General features: G+C 41.6%; 1 protein-coding gene across 5 annotated transcripts in view; it reads right to left on the reverse strand.

Moving 5' to 3' along the window:
• The window catches only part of TMEM241 (transmembrane protein 241), a 55,032-nt gene continuing 36,609 nt past the window's right edge, over positions 615-19,037 (reverse strand). For all 5 annotated transcript variants that reach the window (XM_021387110.1, XM_021387109.1, XM_021387108.1 and 2 more), the window contains 2 exons: positions 4,906-4,970; positions 615-1,315 (listed from right to left, as the gene is read on the reverse strand). In XM_021387110.1, coding sequence (XP_021242785.1) covers positions 1,255-1,315; positions 4,906-4,970 — 126 coding nt within the window. In that variant the 3' untranslated portion in view covers positions 615-1,254. The remainder of the gene's footprint in view (positions 1,316-4,905; positions 4,971-19,037) is intronic.

Raw genomic sequence — 19,037 nt, forward strand, 5'->3', positions numbered from 1 at the left:
ACAGCAGGTGGAATTTGTTGGATGGAAGCAGGTATGTCTCAGCTATCTGCAGCCTTCTAAAAGCTACAGAGAGACCAGCACTTTCAGGAGGTCTTTCAGTTCCATCAACACAGCAATCTATTAATGAAGAATCACCGCTGTAAGGACTCGCCTCTCCCTCCCCTGGCTATGAAGGAAATGTTGTCAACTCAGATTAAGGGACTACAGTTTAGGTGCCAAATGCCGTTCAAGACAAGTCCCTCTCTTCACTGACGACTTGCTATCAAGCTCCTTTTACCATGTAGACATTCCCCACAATATCATCAACTCAACATTAGATGTCACTTTCATACAGATTGCTTTCCCAGGCACTAATATATCAAGACTAATTCTGAGCATCCATTAAGCAACCAGAAATAAAATTATTTTAAGAACACTTGAGATAAATTGCCTCACACTCTTTACAACATTCATTCAAGTTCTATAATCTTTGTTGCCTCTTGCAGTAATTTAAGAGACAAACCGCTGCTGGGAACAGTGTGAGTCCCTCCACCCCTTCCAGCTGACAAAAATTCACAGACTTCAAGAAGAATCTTGGGGAAAAGGAGGAGAAAAAATACACAAAGAGCAAGAACTACAGACATTAAGATTTATTGCTGATTTCCCCATTTGGCAAAGCTGTCAACCCACCACAGTTCCATGTGGGAATTATCTCCAAAAGCCCCATGGCCTCCATCACTGTGCCAGCTCAGACAACGTGACTACAGACCTGTGTGCAGCTGCTTGCTGCTTACTGAACAGTTGGAAACAAAGTCCATCCTTCCTGATACTGAATTTATGGCAGGATCTGGGCTCTGACATTGTTTGGTACAACCTGCTGTCAGCTTTCAACAAAAGAACTGGGGGCATCCAGTGGGGAATACTGCTTTTCCTGAGTTCAGTTCCCTGTGCAAGAAGCTGCTACTGGGAGGTTCTTGCACAGAGTCATCGGCATGAGGCCGAGCAGATTTTCCTTTACCACATCAATTGGAAATAATCTGTGTTGCGCTTGGAGGCAAACAGTCATAATTATCCTACCAAGTACGCTGCTCTCTTACCAGCACTACTGATGGCATAGCTTTTCCTTAATTAAAAAAAAAAAAAAAAGAAACAAACAATAGATCTCTTTCCCTGTGCTTGGTTGCACTTCTTCATTCTTGCTGCTGCATTTGACTTGTGATAGGGTTTCTGGGCTGCAAGTCAGCTCTTTTCCAGCTGCTGAGATCTGGTTCCTCTTTACGTGCCTGTTCTTTCAGTGTAAACAAGCAAAGCTTCTCCAACTCCGCTGATCACAAGGCTGTAAACAAAGGATACCACAAATTCAGCATCAGGCAAGTCCCTTTACTTGATACAATGCCAAACAGCGCAACATTAAGAGAAAGGTATTCATTTGTCTAAATATATTTCAACCTAGAGACAGTATCCCTGGTGATGTTTTCATTTGTCTTGCTAAGAAGAGGCCGAAAAAAAGAAATGTCTTATTTTACAGATCCCACCAGAGAAGTACTCCTCTATATTTTAGGGCTATGTAGATTGCATCTAGTTAGGAAAATAACTGTATTCTGCTCTGAGGAGATCCCCTTGGCTTAGGAAGGCCAATAGGAATCCCTGTGCTTACTGGTGTTCGCCAGGAAGCTGGCGGAAGAGCACTGCCCAGGCCGCAATGGAAGGGGTGCCTGAGTGCTTCCTTCTCCTACTGCCCACAGCACAGTGCTGGCACACTGCTCTCCAAGACTCGGGCCAGAAGCAGGGCTCCAAATTAGGATGAATGGTTTTCAGCAGCAAAACCATTCACTGAACTAAGCTGTCAACCCACTCAATTTGTGCAATAATCCCCAAATCCCTGCTATCGTATCTGAGAGGAATACGGTTGGACACTGACTCCTCTTCTCCGCTTTCATAACAGTGCAAATCTGAGTGTACTGACCTTTCCCCTGAGCCTAATGGCTTAGTTAGCTTATGAAACAGAAAAGCTCCTTAATGAATTTCATAAACAAAACAAACTTTTGTTAAGTTCATTTGTAAGAGTTGGGTTTTTTTCCATGGGAAAAAACACACGCGTGTGAAGCTGGAGGCTCTCTGGTCTTTAACAGCATTACATTCCCTTCTATCCTTAGTTTTGGTGAGCTGTTTTAGAGATCACATACTCCCCTTGTTCCTGAGAGGAACAAACATTATGTAACAATGGCACAAGACCTTACACAGTGAGCAGCCCTGGGAGGTAGGTGCTGGGCAGACAGACTGCTGTGGAGATGGAATACCTCTGGTTCTGGCACTACCACCAAGGATCAAGGGGCTGCAAGGGCTGCATGCTTTACAAAAAGATCTAAACCATCTGTGTCTATGAGTACCTGAGTACATTCTGGAGAGGGTTAACCCTGTGTCTTGCTTAGATTTCATCTCCAGCTACAAACACACCCTCTGCATTATTTTCTTTGGAAACCAAGGTTGGATAATAATAATTCTTTATTCTAAGGAGAAAAGCCCACCGAATATATGAAGAACTAAACCCAACAGTTTTAGAAACAATTCTTAGAATCATAGAATCATTTGAGTTGGAAGGGACCACTAAAAGCCACCTAGTCCAACTACTCTGCAAACAACAGGGACACCTACAGTTACATCAGGTTGCTCAGAGCCCTGTCCAGCCTGACCTTGAGTGTCTCCAGGGATGGGGCACCCACCACCTCTCTGGGCAACCTGTTCCAGTGCCTCACCAGGCTTATGGTAAAAAACTTCTTATATCGAATCTAAATCTCGCCTTTTTTACTTTGAAACCACTTCCCCTTGTCCTGTCACAACAGACCCTGCTAAAGGGTCTGTCCCCTTCTTTCCTGAAGCCCCTCTTTAGATACTGAAAGGCCGCTCTCCTGTCTCACTGGAGCCTTCACTTCTCCAGACTGAACGGCCTCAACTCTCTCATCTGGGCTCACTGCTCAAGCCTGTCTAGGTCTCTTCTCTCCTTTTTTCTTTCTATAGTTATACTTTCCTACATCATTTTTTAACAGAGACTTTAAAAAATGCACAACCTGTCACTGCTGTAGCATTCTAAAAGTTAGACTGGTGATCCTATACAAAAGATATTAAATTATACAGCACTGCTCTGTGAAAATGTACTTGCATTTAAATTGCTTTTTAATGTCTTATGTCTTACATTAGAGGAGAAGAAGAACTTTCTGCAGGACTTCAGGCATCCACATGCCCACGCAACCCATATTCACCAGACTACCAAGCCAGAAGAAACCATCATTATAGCTTCAAGATGAAGCAGAGCAAAAAACCGTGGCTAAATGCCAACCCTTTATTTACCTTCAGTATACCATCTGTCAAATCCCCTGGCTTCTGTTTATTGTGGAGGGCACAGCTAACTACATTTGACCATCACTCAGAAACTAAGGTATGATACAGTCCATTGCAACGCTGGAGCAACACTAAAAAAACTCAGTGATTAATGATCTCATGAGTGCTCCGCAGCTGCTCTCATCTAAGAAACTATCTTCAGAGGTTTGCTGATAGCCACCACCAAGACACAAACAATAATGGAACTTAGAGATCGTTTTGAATTGTAACAGTGAAAGCATAGCAGTGGTCTAAGGGCTACCAAGAAGTTTCTTTTAACGATACAGATGTGTTCATAATTTATATTTGCTTTCAGTACGTGTAGGGCATGTAGTATGTGTGCAGCTATATGGGTCCATGTGTTCACATTCCCAGTGCTACACATTTTTGCTTAACATACATGTCAGAGAATGTGATGTCTGTATTATAAAAAGCCTGCCCCTAGCATGCAGGACAGACTGCACATATGCAGGTAAACATGGTCAGGAAGAGCGAGCTAACGGCCTCTACCAGGAGCATAGTATGTACATTGATACTAGTTCAGTCTCATACACACACAGGCCACATAAATGTGTTTCTAGAGCTACAAAATCCACGCATGATTTTTTTTAGCATTTGAGATCACATGTACCTAACATATGTATGGGGATGTATATGGACGTATATTCATTCACACATACATTTACGGGGCTAGTTTAAGCTGAGATTTTCCTTTCTGTAACTTCTTTGTCACACCTGGAAAAAGAACATGCTAATTCCATTCAGTGCAAGGCTGAATCTTTAGAATGACAGTCAAACTCTGAAGGAGAAAAAAGGAAGCCTAAAGCTTTTCAAAAGCAAACAGACTTTTATTTCCAGTAACAGATCTATTCACAGAGATACAATCCCTTCTGCAATAGTTTTTGCATGGCAGAAGTACTAAGGAGTATCAGTCTTGGACTGAGATTCCCTTTTGCTGAGCACTGTTCAAACACAGATCAGAACCACCACCTTTGGTTTGCAATCCAATCCTTTGCATCACTACCTAAAATCTTCAGGATAGGTGACTTGTAAGGTGCAACCATATGTTACAAAATCCAGATAAGGCTTTGGAAGAAGTTTTTTATTATTATTTCTCTACTCATATTTTTGCATTCACAGTACAGACAGCATTAGGGCCTGTTCAGAAACATGAATCCATTGGCTAAAAAGACGTAGTAACCAAACCATGATTCCTACATTTTAGTTCCCATTCTGCCACCGATTTATATTATGACTTTGAGTGGGTCATTCATGAGCCACTTACACCCATTTATGTAGATGTAAAACATATTGAGTGAATTGTGGTGGGGCTTACTGTCCAAAATGTCCATGTTCTCCCACAGAAAAAGAAGAAACCATCTTCTATTTGTACTACTGTACTGAATCCATCATTGCACACCTGGTTCTCCTTACATTCAAAATACTACTGGCGCTGATAGAACTTGCCGTTTGAAAAGTGTTTCCACATGAAGCACAGTGTGGAAATTCATTTTTACTGTTAAGAACAAAGCTCATGTAGGCACTTACCAAGAAATTGTCAGCACATTGGCAGTCATGGCAAAGAACAATGGTGATAAGCTAGCGGTGATAACCTGTAAAATTAGAAGGAGAAAAAAAACAACAACCTTGTGACCTTGTGATATCACAAATGAAAAGTGAAATACTTTAGCTGAAATTAAATCTCTGCATATGCAGTCAGTTTTCTTTTTCTTTGCTTTTTTAACCATTAGATTCCATAGCAAAAATGGGAAGTCAGTGGGGAGAAGAAACCCAGTGAGACTATTCTAAGTGGTGAGACACTGCTGAAGGTGGAACTTCCATTCCTGCCCAACCTCCCTCCCCTACGTGAGTACAGAGCCTACACAGAGGAACCTCCTTTCTCCTCTGGCCAGAAACAATAGAAAAAGGCCCAACCCCGGGGGATGCGGAGCTGCGCAATCAGCTTGTGGCAGAAATGTGGGGTAGCATTGGGAATCACATTTCAAAGTCAGGTTGGATGGGGCTTTGAGCAACCTGATCTACTCCAAGGCCTCCCTGCCCATGGCAGGGTGACTGGAACTAGGTGACATTTAAAGGCCCCTTCCAGACCAAACCATTCCATAATTCTAGGAAAACTTGTTTCTCATTAGGCTAGGGGGTCAATGGAGAACATAATGTGACTATCACACATTACAGCTGAATTTTGACTCCTGCAGAACGTGGGATACAGCAGAGGCACGGAACCAGAGCAGAAGGTCCCCTACTGCATATCCTAGTTGGACCAGTGTGGAAATCTGGTAGCTTTTATATGCCAACAGCAAACTAGACTGGAGAGACCAGTCAGTTCCCAGGCTTTAAAAGCCTTGTATTTCTGATGAGAATGAGAGCCTGAAGTGTATTTGTGCGTGTAGGAAGGACAGAAAAAAAGAAAAGAAGAGAATGAGGTAAAAAAAAAACAAAACAATGCAACCTCAATAGGTTTATAAATCTTTTCTTACACCATGGTGTCCCGGGCAGAGAAGATGGGGGCAAATGACATTTTTTGCAGCACTTATCCCAGGAACAGCTAGTTCCTGACATACAACAGCTCGCAACAGATCCCAGTCCCAGCTATGGAGCTGCCACATCTGCAGGCTGCCCTCAGTTTTGGGCATTTTGTTGCCAGATGGATAATGTAAGATGGAAAGAGTTCAGAGAACAGTGACAGAGTCATTAGATGGAAGGGATTGATTTTCAGTCAACAGTTAGGATAAGCAATGCCTGTGGGAATGATTTACAAATACTTGGGAAACACGAGCACCGAGGAATGAAAGGAACTATTTAGAATAACACAAAGTTGCCCAAGTCAAAAGATGAAATTAAGAAACAAAACATTTAAATAATTATCAGCTAAGATTTCCTAATAGTTGTTTGTCTAGCTGACTCTCAGGGGAGACAGCAGAAACCTCATCTCTTGTTAACCTGTTAAAACACTAATACATGTCCAGCAGGGAAATAAATGATTCTTTGTAGTAAACTCTGCACACCAGAGCTCGAGCTGACAGTGTGTTAGTCAATACCCATTATATCTGCTGTGGCTGCATTTTAAAAAACAAGTTTCTGAATCTGTGGATCACAAGCAGCAGAAGAGATGCTTGTACATCAGCCCTCCAGCCCCACTGAAGGAGTTAGTTGGAGGGAGGCTAATAACATAAAGATGGCAGCCCTCAACTACATGTCAGTAAAATATATATACAAGTGAACATATGAATAACTAAACACACCCAAAAAAGACTGAGATGGGAGAAGGATGAGTCACAAACTGAGAGTTATGCTTCAAAACTCACCTGTTCACACTCAGGTCGCACCTTGACCTGTTCCATAATCATTTGCAGCCAAAGGGAGCTGACACACAGTCTGAGCAGTGGCAGTCTGACCACTCTAAAGATGCATTTTTTATGCACTTCACCTCTTATGCTAGGCTGAATATCTGTCAGTTCCAATGCAGCACTCCAACATACATCTACACCTTGCACCAGTGGGCTGGGTTCTCCCCTTGCACACCTTGCAGCAGCTGCAGTGATCTACACAGAGATGCTTTTCACTTACATCGGTGTGAATGACCGTAGAAATACTGGCACTGAGCTTATCTTAGGCTAATGCTAATTTATTATGTAAAAATACATAGCATTCGTTACCAAGCATGTAAACAGGAATTTATGAAGGATGGCAGCTGTGACATTTACAGAGTGTTCTTTTCTTTAAGCTGCTCTCCTGAAAGAAACCAAAGTGCTGCAATTGAGAAGTGACACAAGTCAAAGCTGTGTCGCCCACTCCATTTCAGAGTCATGTTTATCAGAATCTTGAGAAGAGGCCAAGAGCAGAGAAACAAGCATTTAAGAACCCCGCGAGTGCAGGCCTTATCAAAAACAATACACCATTCTACTGCCATCATCCCAAAACGCTGCAAAAATGCTCCTGCAGGCTGCAGCCTTTTGGACCATCACTGCAGAACACTGTTGTATTTTTGAAAAGTTATGTAAGAGTGCCTCAGTGCCAGAGAGAAACAAAATGTGGGTTGGAAGAGCACATGAAGTAAGCGTGCACAAGGAAAAAAAAAAAAAAAAGAAAAAAAGAAAAACATCACTAAAATGTCCTGCTTTGATTGTTTGTGTAAGAGAGGTGCACACTTAAAAATAAAAAAAATAAAACAAGTTTTCAGGGAATCTAACCATCAGATTTGCTCCAAGGGAAGACTCTAAGCTCTAGGCACATCGTTCAGAAGCCAGTTTTCCTTTTACTACAGTTCAGCATTTCTTGAAGTGCTTTAAGTGCACATGTACTTAGTTTTAAAAAAATACACCTACACTGACGTTCTGGATGTCCTTTGAAATAAAAATCACACTAAGTGCAGTAATCTCTCCTCCTTCATCTTAAAGGTCACAGTTGTCCTCCTAGGCATTCAGCTGCCTTTGGGAAAGGAGAGTGCTTGCAAGACAAAGGACACCAAGCAACAGGCAAACTGAAGGTAATGACTTTCAAATCTATTTTGGTGCTGAACCACTGAAACTAGGAGGTGGAAAGGAAAATTTTAATTAGCTATAACCAGCCTGTCTTTAACAAAGGCCCCCCAGAATTTGACATAGTTACTAATTCTCCCAGCTGATACAGACTGGATGGCCGAAGCCCAACCATTTTAGAAACAGGAACAGTTCCATGAGCTCTGGCTACTTGCGTGCTTGTAGGACCTGTGATTGTGCAGTGCTGCAAAAGCTGTTTTTAAAAACATTTATACTGTGAACATTTTCACAACATCCTGAAACAGCTTTCATTGATTAAATCCAAGTGCAGCATCATCCAACAAAACATTTCCATGTGAGCTGAAATTGTTCCTGAGAAATCTTTTCAAATGCTTCCTTGCCCACCTCCCCCCCCCCAAAAAAAAAGACTGGATTTTGCTTCTTAAAATAAACCATTCTACTTTTACCATGTCACTCTATTGTACCATGGAAACAACATGCATTTGAAGGGAACACAAGGTTAACACTTATTTACCTTAATCTCAACTATTTTTATATTTTCAGTCACTGAAAGTTATTTTATACGTTATACGTTAACCAAAATGTGGGCATTACAAAGGACATTTGCTGTCACAATGAAAAACAGTTTCAGTTCTTTACGAGACATATCATTATTGAAGGAAATAACTGCACCTTTGTGAGGGATACTTATCTGGGACCAGGTCTGTGAATAAAGGGAGAGTGCTCTATCTCCTTCACTGCTCTAGGCCACAACCTGCAGAAATCCATTGGCCTGCCCCAACTTACTCTACCTGAAATAGGTTCCATGGCAAGGCAGATAGATAGCCTGCACGAGCTAGGATTGCAAATCCCATCATGACGGAGAAGAAAGAAGCTTACAGCAATGATTACCATGAGCACAGCATCCCTGGACATGCTCAAGGCCAGGTTGGATAGGGTCCTGGGCAGCTTGGTCTAACGCCAGATTTAGTGACTGACAACCCTGGGGTTGGAACTAGATGGTCTTTGAGGTCCCTTCCAACCCAAGCCATTCTATGATTCTATGAATTCTGTAGGACTGCTGGAGTAAAGGCTGGGTCTCAGTAGTTAGATAATGAAACAAACAAACAAAACTCAGAAGGGATTTCTTTCTGTTGATCTTCCTGTTGAGGGAGTGAACAAGAATCAGAAGAGAAAACAGAGGGTGACCCTGTCCTATGGCTGGATTATGCCACAGAGCAATGTCTGTAAAACAGCAGCTTTTTACAACTTACTTCTTGTAAGTACTTCTGGTTCTTGCAACAAATACTAGAAGTGGGGTTGGACTCACCTAGAAAGGAGGGGAGTGCAGAGAAACCAACTCATTCCTCAACTTATAACTCAGTTCCCACAGAGTGAAACAAAGCTGGTGAAATCCCTGTTCCAGTCTCTGAATTGGAGTGACGTACTTTGACAAGATTCAGTGACAAGGAAAGAACTGAACATTGCAAACAGTGAAACAGAAACAAATGAGGCTGAACCCTTTTACCTAATGACCAAGGACACTCAAAAGCTCCACAGTTTGTGCATTGCAGAAATGGCAACCATCAAGGATAATTCATCAGAAGCTGGCAAAACAGAAACTGTGGTGAAAGAACCTGGAGTAAAGATTGTGAGGAATCCCTTTAGAGCAAAAAGTTTGTATTTCTTCTGTGGTGAAATGTACACGTACTGCCTGTTAGAAAGGCTGAGCTTTGGTTACTGGCACACCACAGCCTGACCAAGCAGAGGAACGTGGGGCTCTGGAATTACAATCCACACTAAGTGGGACAGGCAGAGGTTTTAAGCTTCTTGGTTAGGAAAGATTCCCAAATTCAGTTCCCCACCAAAATGGGTGAGAACTGGCTAGATAAATGTGCCCTTCCTGATCGAGCTATCACTGATCCTTTCCATCTCTGACTTCACAATTACCTTAGAGAAAGATTTTCAAGCTGCCAAAGTTGGCCTTGGATTTTGAATATCTAACATTTCCAAAGTGTTTGGGAACTTGTTATTTATATCGCCAACACAAATGAGGACATTTTCAAAATTTAGATTCTGATTTAATCTTCCTATCTGGGACTGAAAAAGATGGAGGATTTAGTCCAGACACAACCACAATTTGTTAATATTACAACTATATCTGCGCATGCCATATAAATAGTATGTTTCCTCTGATTCACTGCTAAACTACAAAGTTGAATGTCACAGTTCTTGCTGCAAACGAACACAGAACACGTTATAATAAAGTTTTCCTTCGTTTGTGTACACGCAGCCAATCTCTGTAACCTCCGTTCCCCAAACTGCCAAAACCTCTGTCCTTACACAAATGAGTATTTTGTCCAAAGACAGTGTTTTGAAACGCCTCATCAAGTTCACTCACTGTTCAAAATAAATCTTATTTATCATCAGGTCATCTTCTCAAAACATCAGGAAAAAGCTTCTGATGTGCGGAACCTTTGTTTTCACTCTGCTGGTGGAATTAAAGCAATGTCAAGCTTTTTATAGACGTAATATTTGTTATGTCCCTTTTCTGCATGCTTTAACCAGCTGCTAAGATAATTCTCAAAAATCACCAGGGAAATGGATCACTGCTAGTGCTGCTGGAAAGAGCTACGTCAAGGCAATCCAGTACTACAAAAAAGGCAAAAATTACAGCAGGCAAAAATGACTAACAACACTTATTCTTTTGTTTCTCAAGGGACAGCCACTAATTATTCATCAAATTTCAGTGTTACATTCCTTTTGTGTATACATCTACTTGAGAGTAAGCATATGTACATATGCACACATGTATAAAATGAGTTGTCAGGTAGAGAGATCTAGCAAAAAACAACAATTTCAAAGCAGGAAAGTAACAGTTAATCTTCCAGTGAGTTTTCTGAGCTATTAACACCATTCCTCTTCCTCCTTGTTTAATTATGTTTTTCATTTCAGCTGGACTACTAGCCATTTATATCTAGCTTTCCTCTACCTTGCTACAAAGAAAACATGGAGAAAAAAAGAAGTATATGATTTTACTCCCACAGTCATCAGTCAAAATAAAGTACCGTTATCAGTTGCAGACACTGTGCACAGCAGATCCTCCTAGATCTGCACAGTACCTGAAGGAATTCTGGAAGCAAAACCAGACCAAAACCAAACTTGCACTGTTTAATTTCAAGTCAGTCTGGGGAACGATCTGCCATGGAAATAAGAACTTCACCAGAATGGTGGCAACATGGTAACAGAGTTCACCATTTCATGATCCACAAAGCATGGATTTAGCCAAACAGCTGTTCTACTAGAGGCTGCAGATTTCTTTGAGATTCTTTATTTCCTATCTGCCTAAATGCCTGCACAGATCAACAGCTTCCCTAAAGTACATTTTCCTCAAAAGAGGCTTGGTCACTTTCCTCTGTCTTTTGTAATTCTAGTTTTAGAGCATTAATAAAACAATAATGGCAAAATCAATTGGTTCCATGTACAGTGACTCAAAAGGAGTCAGTGCCTAGACATGCCCTGGCAGTTGAACACTTAAAAATAAAGATAAAACTTAGTTCTAGTTTAAATTAATCAATTTGACTTTCATAGCAATTAACTTCTCACCCGGTTGAAACCACCTACACACTGCATTCAACGCACAAAAGATACTAAAAAGAGGTGAAGAGTCATTTAATAAATGACAAATAAAATCAGCAAAATGCCCTCTAACACATTTTCAGAACAGAAGAAGTATAAATGTTCGCATTTAGCAAAATCATTGGATATTTTTAAGTTTCGTGTGTTTGCTTTTTAACTTCATCCAAACTGAAAAGAATATCTCACAGAGAAGTATCTCGGTATCTTAGCTTCTCAGCGGCTACGAGAAAGCAGATTTCCTAATTCCGTCTAGCAGGATTCTAGAAGGCAGAGAATCCTCTGCGCTTCCGTGCCTGGATACACGCATGCAGTTCCAGTATTTCGGGAATTATGTGTACAGTCTCTACTTTCTATCACGATTATGAAGATTTTTCTCAGTACTGTACTTAGTATATACTTTTTGTTTCCAGGATGTGATGACTAACACAATCAAGACCCCAACTTTACAGAAAGAAAAGACAGATACGTGGGTTACCAGATGCAGTGAATAGTATTTGCATGAGAAAATTCTCCTGTTACGAAAGATAGGATATAATGTCATGTTTATAATGATCAGACACGAACAAGACTTCCTATTTTCAGGAAGGCCTACATCTACCAATGTATAAACACACATCTACAAGCATTCATATATACACACATTCTGTATATAGCATAGAAACGTATAAACATACATCACTGATGGGATATGACTGAACAATTACAAGTACTCATAACTCATTTTGACAGGTATCCTGAGACTTTATAAAAAAATCTCTGCCTCTTATAAGATGTGGTATTTGGTTGAAGATTATGGTAGCTATTTCTTTTTGGACACCAAGGAGCCACTTCACTCCACTTCACACAAACATCAGATTTCTTCTGTAATAAAGAGAAAACAAAACCAAGAAGCATGTGCCCTCCACTATACATGGATATAATGGCCAAAACATACATTTCCCCTTTCTGGGACTAATGAGATGGCTGATAATGATGATAACCTCCAGTCTATAAAGTGCAAAATGGTTATAGTATAGAACTCAATTTTTACTGTGCCTCCATTTATATTTAAATGTTTCTCTTAAACGTGACCACTGAAAATGTAATCCAGACACTGCCTTCAGCTTTAAGCTTCTGTACAGAGGAGAAAAAGAGAAAACCCTGCACAACTCATGTAAGTTCTCCCTGAAGCATGCTTTGCTGATATGAATTCACTACCAATCATGATTCAAACAAGTGGGCGTATATGCACCAGACTAAGAGCATCTGTTTAGATAAGCTGTGCAGATGAGAGGCACAATCCATGCAGCAGCTGAAACCTTGTCAAATAAGGGCAACAAAGGTCATCTAAAGAGGAATTAACGAAGGCTTCGTTAGGCCAAATAACTTTTATTTTCTTTGTCTTTGCTAAGCAGTGCTTTGTCCTTTCTTGCTGCTACAAGACTGACTGTTAATGCATACCTAACCAATTTCTAGGTTATATTCAAACCTAAGTAAGTCCTAATGCCTCCTGCTTCCTCTAAATGCTTCATGCATTGTAATGCTAAACTGCACTCTTCCTTCGCCATTCAGTCTGTTTAGGAGCCTCTTTTCCTTGCATTCTGTCCTGCTATTGCAATGGCCTTAAAACTGTTCCTGCTATTTCATCTCTCCCTTGAAAGCTCTGATCTCAGACGCTGGCAAGGCAACATGATTCATCATCTTGCTCTTATTTTATGAATTATTAAATATTTGTGTAATGAAGCAAGCACTTATCAAACAACAGCAGCAACAGCAGCAGTGAAGTGTTCTACCTATTAAGATCACAAACACCAACTGCAGTGAACCAACGGCTGGTTTAATAAAATTAACTGGTTGATGTCAGAGGCATCAGGAGAATGTGCAGCAAGTCTGCAGTCAAGGTGCACATCAGAGAAAAAAAGGGATTTGTATATTGACCTTAGCTTATGGGAAACTTACACCCTTTGGCATGCAGTTTGTTAATCTTTCCACTTCTGTCCCACAAAGATTTTCACATCACGTCTGCTTCTGCTGAAAGTACTAGGGACCCAGTCACCGACCCCATTTGAGCGGATCTGAACCTGTAAAAAACACACCATTCTTTTTTCTTTCCAGCCAGTTGCCTCAGTGCTATATCCCGTGTGATCTCCTGAATTTTACTGGTCAGTAATACGGTACACTTTATTAAAGAAGTATTTATTTTGTCTGATTTGAATTTTACTTTTTTTTCAGTTCTGGGGAATGGCCAGCTGTTCTAATGTTCTGCTGCTTAAAATACTGCAATAAAATACACTTCTTATGTTAAGCTCAGCAGTAGCCTTTTGGCATTTCAAGTTGTTCTTTACCTCATCTAACCCTTATGAGATTATGAAATAGAGGTTACTGTAAAGAGACAAGAAGGCTGATAACCCATGTAAGAAGACCCTATTTGTCACTGTCACACTTAAGAGGCAAATTGAATAGGCAAACTGACAGTTTGCTCTATGTATCTGGCACAAAAGAAACTGGCTGCTTGCAAAGGCCTGAGCTTAACATCTGCCGGTGTCTATCTTCCTCCCAAATGCTAGGCTCCAGCCGGGTGGGCCGGTAGCCAGATCAGGCAGGAACGATCACTCTAGCAGCCTGCCTTGCAGCATCAGGATCTCAGACTAAAGGTGAGAGACGAGGCAATTCCAAGCTCCTCACAGGTGAACCGTGACCTCCCCACAGCAGTGGCTCAGTGATGACTCAGCTGCCGTCCAGGGAACGATTCCAGGGAGCAGAGCACAAAGCTCTTGGCAGTTTGAGTACGTGAAGAGGAGAAAAATTAGCTTGAGTTTCCTGGAGGCAGAATACATCGGCATTGTGGGGGAAAACTGTTATTTGTAGGAATAGGCTGCTTTTAGTGACTGTGATAGCTCTTCACCATTCAGCCCACCATTTCATAATTCTCACTAAAGTCCAAATTAAGCAGGCCGATACTTTCCATCACTGTCAGTTCTCTCCAGAAGTGTCAGAGAACAGAGTGCAAGGGATCGTGATCTCTGAAAGAAGACTTCAACAGTGAGGTAACCAAGACAAAAATGGGGCCAAAGGCAGACATGCTACAGGCTGCATCAAGATGTTTTCACATGCCCAAGAAAATGAACATTTTTCCAAAAGTCAGGTGGGCACTCCATCTGCCATGCAGTTGGGGAATTCTATGCTTTAGGCTTTGGTTACGTTCTGACTGCATCAGATAGATACCCTGATGACATAACACTTTGAGTACCATCAGATGCACAACGGAACTAGCATCTCTTGCCAACCACAACATATCTTTGTGTCAGTAAACACACTACAGGCATCAGCAAATGTCAAATGCGATCCTTTGCCAGACACACGATGAGATACAGGCTACCGCTGACCTCAGCAGTCTTGATCTTGGTACACCCACTGACACTACAGAGTCACAGGCCATTGTCAGTGCAACACTTGGGAGTTTTTCGAGCTCACCTTCAAACTTCATCTTCCCCTAGTATCACTGCTATAAGTGAACAAATCCCATGCATGCTGTTTTACTTCTGCATGGATAGCACAAACGTTGCTGAAAGGCATTGCTAGAGGCAGTAAGGACATCTGGTTTAAGGGGAATACTTCAGGTGTGAAAAGATATATAATGCCCTTTTCCCACTATTGCAATCTATAGAAACACTTCAATAAGTGTTTATACTCTTTGTCAATATTAAAACAATTTTCTGACACGACTAACTCAGAACTCTGTGGGGATATCACTAGTATCAAAAATAGCATAGGAAACTTTGGGATGTGTAATCAAATTTTTTTTTTAAATCTGTTAGCAAAAATAGCAAGTTTCCATCAACATCTCTCCCCCACATACAGCTTTGGTATTTCTGTGCATGTATAAAGTCCATTTCCTATTGTATTTCCCATCTCACAAATCCTTTGGGAAAACCTAATTCATAAACAAGCAATTCCCAGACCAGATAACTAAGTCCCTTTGCTGACCCCTTTCCGTACAGCCCAGCAGGAACAGAGCCACAGTTTCTGCCTTGCCACTTTCTGATGTGTTTCTGCTGTTTTAGTAATGATGTAATGGAAATAAATCAACATGCTATTATTATTATTATTATTATGCTAAGAACTGCAAAGAAGAATTGGTATTCTTTAAGGTTTTAATTTTCCATTGAAAACCAACAATCTTTCCAGGGCTTTCTAATCATTCACAGCTAGAAAAGGTCAAAATATTCCATCAGAAACCTTAGAGAAGTGATACTTGAAAAAATGTTTTTTAAGACGTTAACAAAGCTAACCCATTTTGAGTAAATGCCTTTTATGAACAATGTCACAGGGCTACACAGGCAGCACAGTGGGTGTCAGCAGTCTCCGAGAGTCCCATGGCAGTGACGGAAGTGACTACAGCCTTTGGCCAAGCACTCCCTTAGTGAGTGTGGCGAAGCTTCTGTAAGATGACCCATTGCCTTCTGCCCTCTTAGGACAGCCATCCATAGCAATAAGCATGGAGAGAAAGCTGGACTCTGCCTCTTCCTTCCCATGCTAGCCAGGGATAGGACAGAAACAGCCTGCAGTCATATCCCAAGATGGTTTGAAGCTTATGTAATTTCCCTGAGCACCACATATTTCAGGGACTGGATATAAAGCAGGGGACATAAACCGTTCAGTATGCCTCCCCCAGAGCTCTATGGCTGTTTGCTAACTTTCAACAAAAGTCAAAATCTAAATCCTTAAAAAAGTGTCCAGAGTGAGATTGAGAAACGAATGCACTTGAGATTATGCAAAGATTGGTTCTGAGCTGGAGGAAGGAGGAGAAGAGAGTCGGGAAGACTCATTCCAGACAGCATCATCTCACTACCACAAGAAGTTTCCAAAGAAGGCAGAGTGGAGTGTGACACCAAGTGCATATCAGAGGTCAGTGATCAGGCTCAAGATTTTTGAGGCCGTTTGGAGACATCTCACCCAGGAAGGTCTGTCTCTAAGAGCCAAAAAAAGCAGCCGGCAACCCAGATCCTGAAAAGAACCAAGAACCAGAACGGGGAAGAACATGGCTACTTTTTGGAAGCCTACATCGTTGAAGCTTTGAAATCTTCTACATTGGTATGTTACACAGTGAATGGTTTTTCCATATAGTTTTGGCATTTACATCAGTATATTACTGATAGAAACTATTTCCAAACCAGTTCTTATTCTTTTGTCATCTCTTTGTCACACTTATGATTCATCCCCCAGCCTCAGCTCTCCATATATAACTAACTCTAGGAGACTAAATAAAAACACAGGAGACTGGGAATCAATTACGCAGAGGAACCAATGAACCTGCACCCTCTGCAATTCAAAATTTCACTAGATTAGGCAAAATCTACTTTTAAATTGTCATTTTCCACTGTCAAATCTATATTTTGTCTCTCGAGGGCAGGGGAGAAAAATGTACTCCAAATTAGCAGTCCTAAAATTATCTTTATGTTCGAGAGAATGATAATACCAAATCTGCACAGTGCACTTTTAAATGGATATTCATGATGGACAGAAGAAAAACTAATTCAGAGCATCTCTTTGGGCTCAATCTATCAACTCATGTCTGCTGAGATTAGAATTCTATTATATTGAGTACAGACTGTGCTGTGATTCTAACCCCAAGCTGCAACACACAACTTTATGTACTTATCTGTGTGACCCTTTCATGCCCAGAAGTTGTGCAGCTGCCATTTTCAGAGGATACACAACTGTAGCCCTATACAACGCCTGTTAATAAATACATTAAAACTTGCCATTACTTGGAGATGCAAAATCTCCAATATGTCTCAGCTATTCTTACAAGACAGCTTCCTTGAATTGCGCTCATGCCCCAGGGAGCCTGTGCCACTTAGCTTAGTGGTCATGTAGCACAGAGGTGTTGTTATGGAGACCGATGTCTTCCCAACAATTACATGGCGTAATTAGTATTGGATGCCACAATGTAACTATCAAGTTGTCTCCATGGAAACTACTCAAAACCCTATACTTAACAGGTTTCTGCAACTGGTCTTTTTTGTAGATCTATAAGACGTAGTTAAGAGCACACTGATTACCTCACCAGCTTGTCAAGTTCAGCTGAGAAACACGTTTTCTCTTCCAAGGTATTTTATGGTGACTGACAGGAATCAAACACATATGTCAAGAATAAAGTTACATATTTCATACAGTGAGGGCTGACCACAAATTAATAAGAATTTTTACCATCCTTAGTCATGTTTATGCAGGTGCGTGCATATCCACATGCATAAAAGTACACATGGCACGGAGATGTAGGAAGCTCATTTGTACTTACATAAACCCCTCCTTGGCATACAAGAAAGCATTAGGGACATGGAAACTCCCTCTCTCAGGTTAGAGATGCACTTCAAACCCCACCGGTACACAGAGGGCACCCACCAGCACAGACCAGTCAGTTCTAGCACACAAATCTCCCTCTCATGGGGCTCTGCCTTGCATCTGCAGTTTTTCCAGGTCAAGGGAGCAGAGATCTTGAGACAGCCTTGCATGCAGAGCATACTGTGTTTATGGAACTGTAGTGGGAGTTTATTACATTCTTGCATAAAGTTTTGCAAGGTCCATGCCAAGAAAGCAACATCATTTTAGCCAAGAACCTCACTGTCACTTTCGCCTGCATACAGCAGCACACAAAGAAGAGAGACTTCAGTCTGCAACACAACCAAACGGGCAACTGCCAGGCAGTCAAACACATTCTTCTTCTGGTTATGATATTCATACAAAATCTTTAAACACAACTGTTTATCCAGAATCTCTCCCATTAGGGCAGAGATGCACAAGGGAGCCATTTGCTTCACCTGGTACCAACAGCAAGACTCTTACAGTGGCACTTCTTTCAGTAAGTAAACACCCCTTAGCAGAAGTAAGGAGCTGATATTACAGAATCATAGAATTGCTCAGGCTGGAAAAGACCTTCAAGATCATCAAGTCCAACCACAACCTAACCATACTGCCCTAACTCTAACAACCCACCACTAAATCATGTTCCCGAGCACCACATCCAAATGGTTTTTAAACACATTCAGGGATGGTGACTCAACCACCTCCCTGGGGAGCCTGTTCCAGGGCTTAACAACCCTTTCTGGAAAGAAGTTTTTCCTGATATCCAACCTAAACCTCCCCTGGCACAACTTGAGGCCATTTCCCCTTGTCCTGTCACCCGTCACCAGTGAGAAGAGACCAGCCCCGCTCTCACTGCAATCACCTTTCAGGTATTTGAAGAGAGCAATGAGGTCTCCCCTCGGTCTCCTCTTCCCCAGACTAAACAGCCCCAGTTCCTTTAGTCTCTCCTCGTAGGGCATATTCTCCAAGCCCTTCACAAGCCTTGTTGCCCTTCTTTGGACCTGCTCCAGCACCTCCATGTCCTTTCTGTAGTGAGGTGCCCAAAACTGAACACAGTACTCGAGGTGGGGCCTCACCAGTGCCGAGCACAGGGGCAGGATGGCTTCCCCAGTCTTGCTCACCACACCATTCCTGATCCAAGCCAGGATGCCATTGGCCTTCTTGGCCACCTGGGCACACTGCTGGCTCATATTC

The sequence above is a fragment of the Numida meleagris genome, chromosome 2 (assembly GCF_002078875.1).
Source record: "Numida meleagris isolate 19003 breed g44 Domestic line chromosome 2, NumMel1.0, whole genome shotgun sequence".
Taxonomy (NCBI): domain Eukaryota; kingdom Metazoa; phylum Chordata; class Aves; order Galliformes; family Numididae; genus Numida; species Numida meleagris.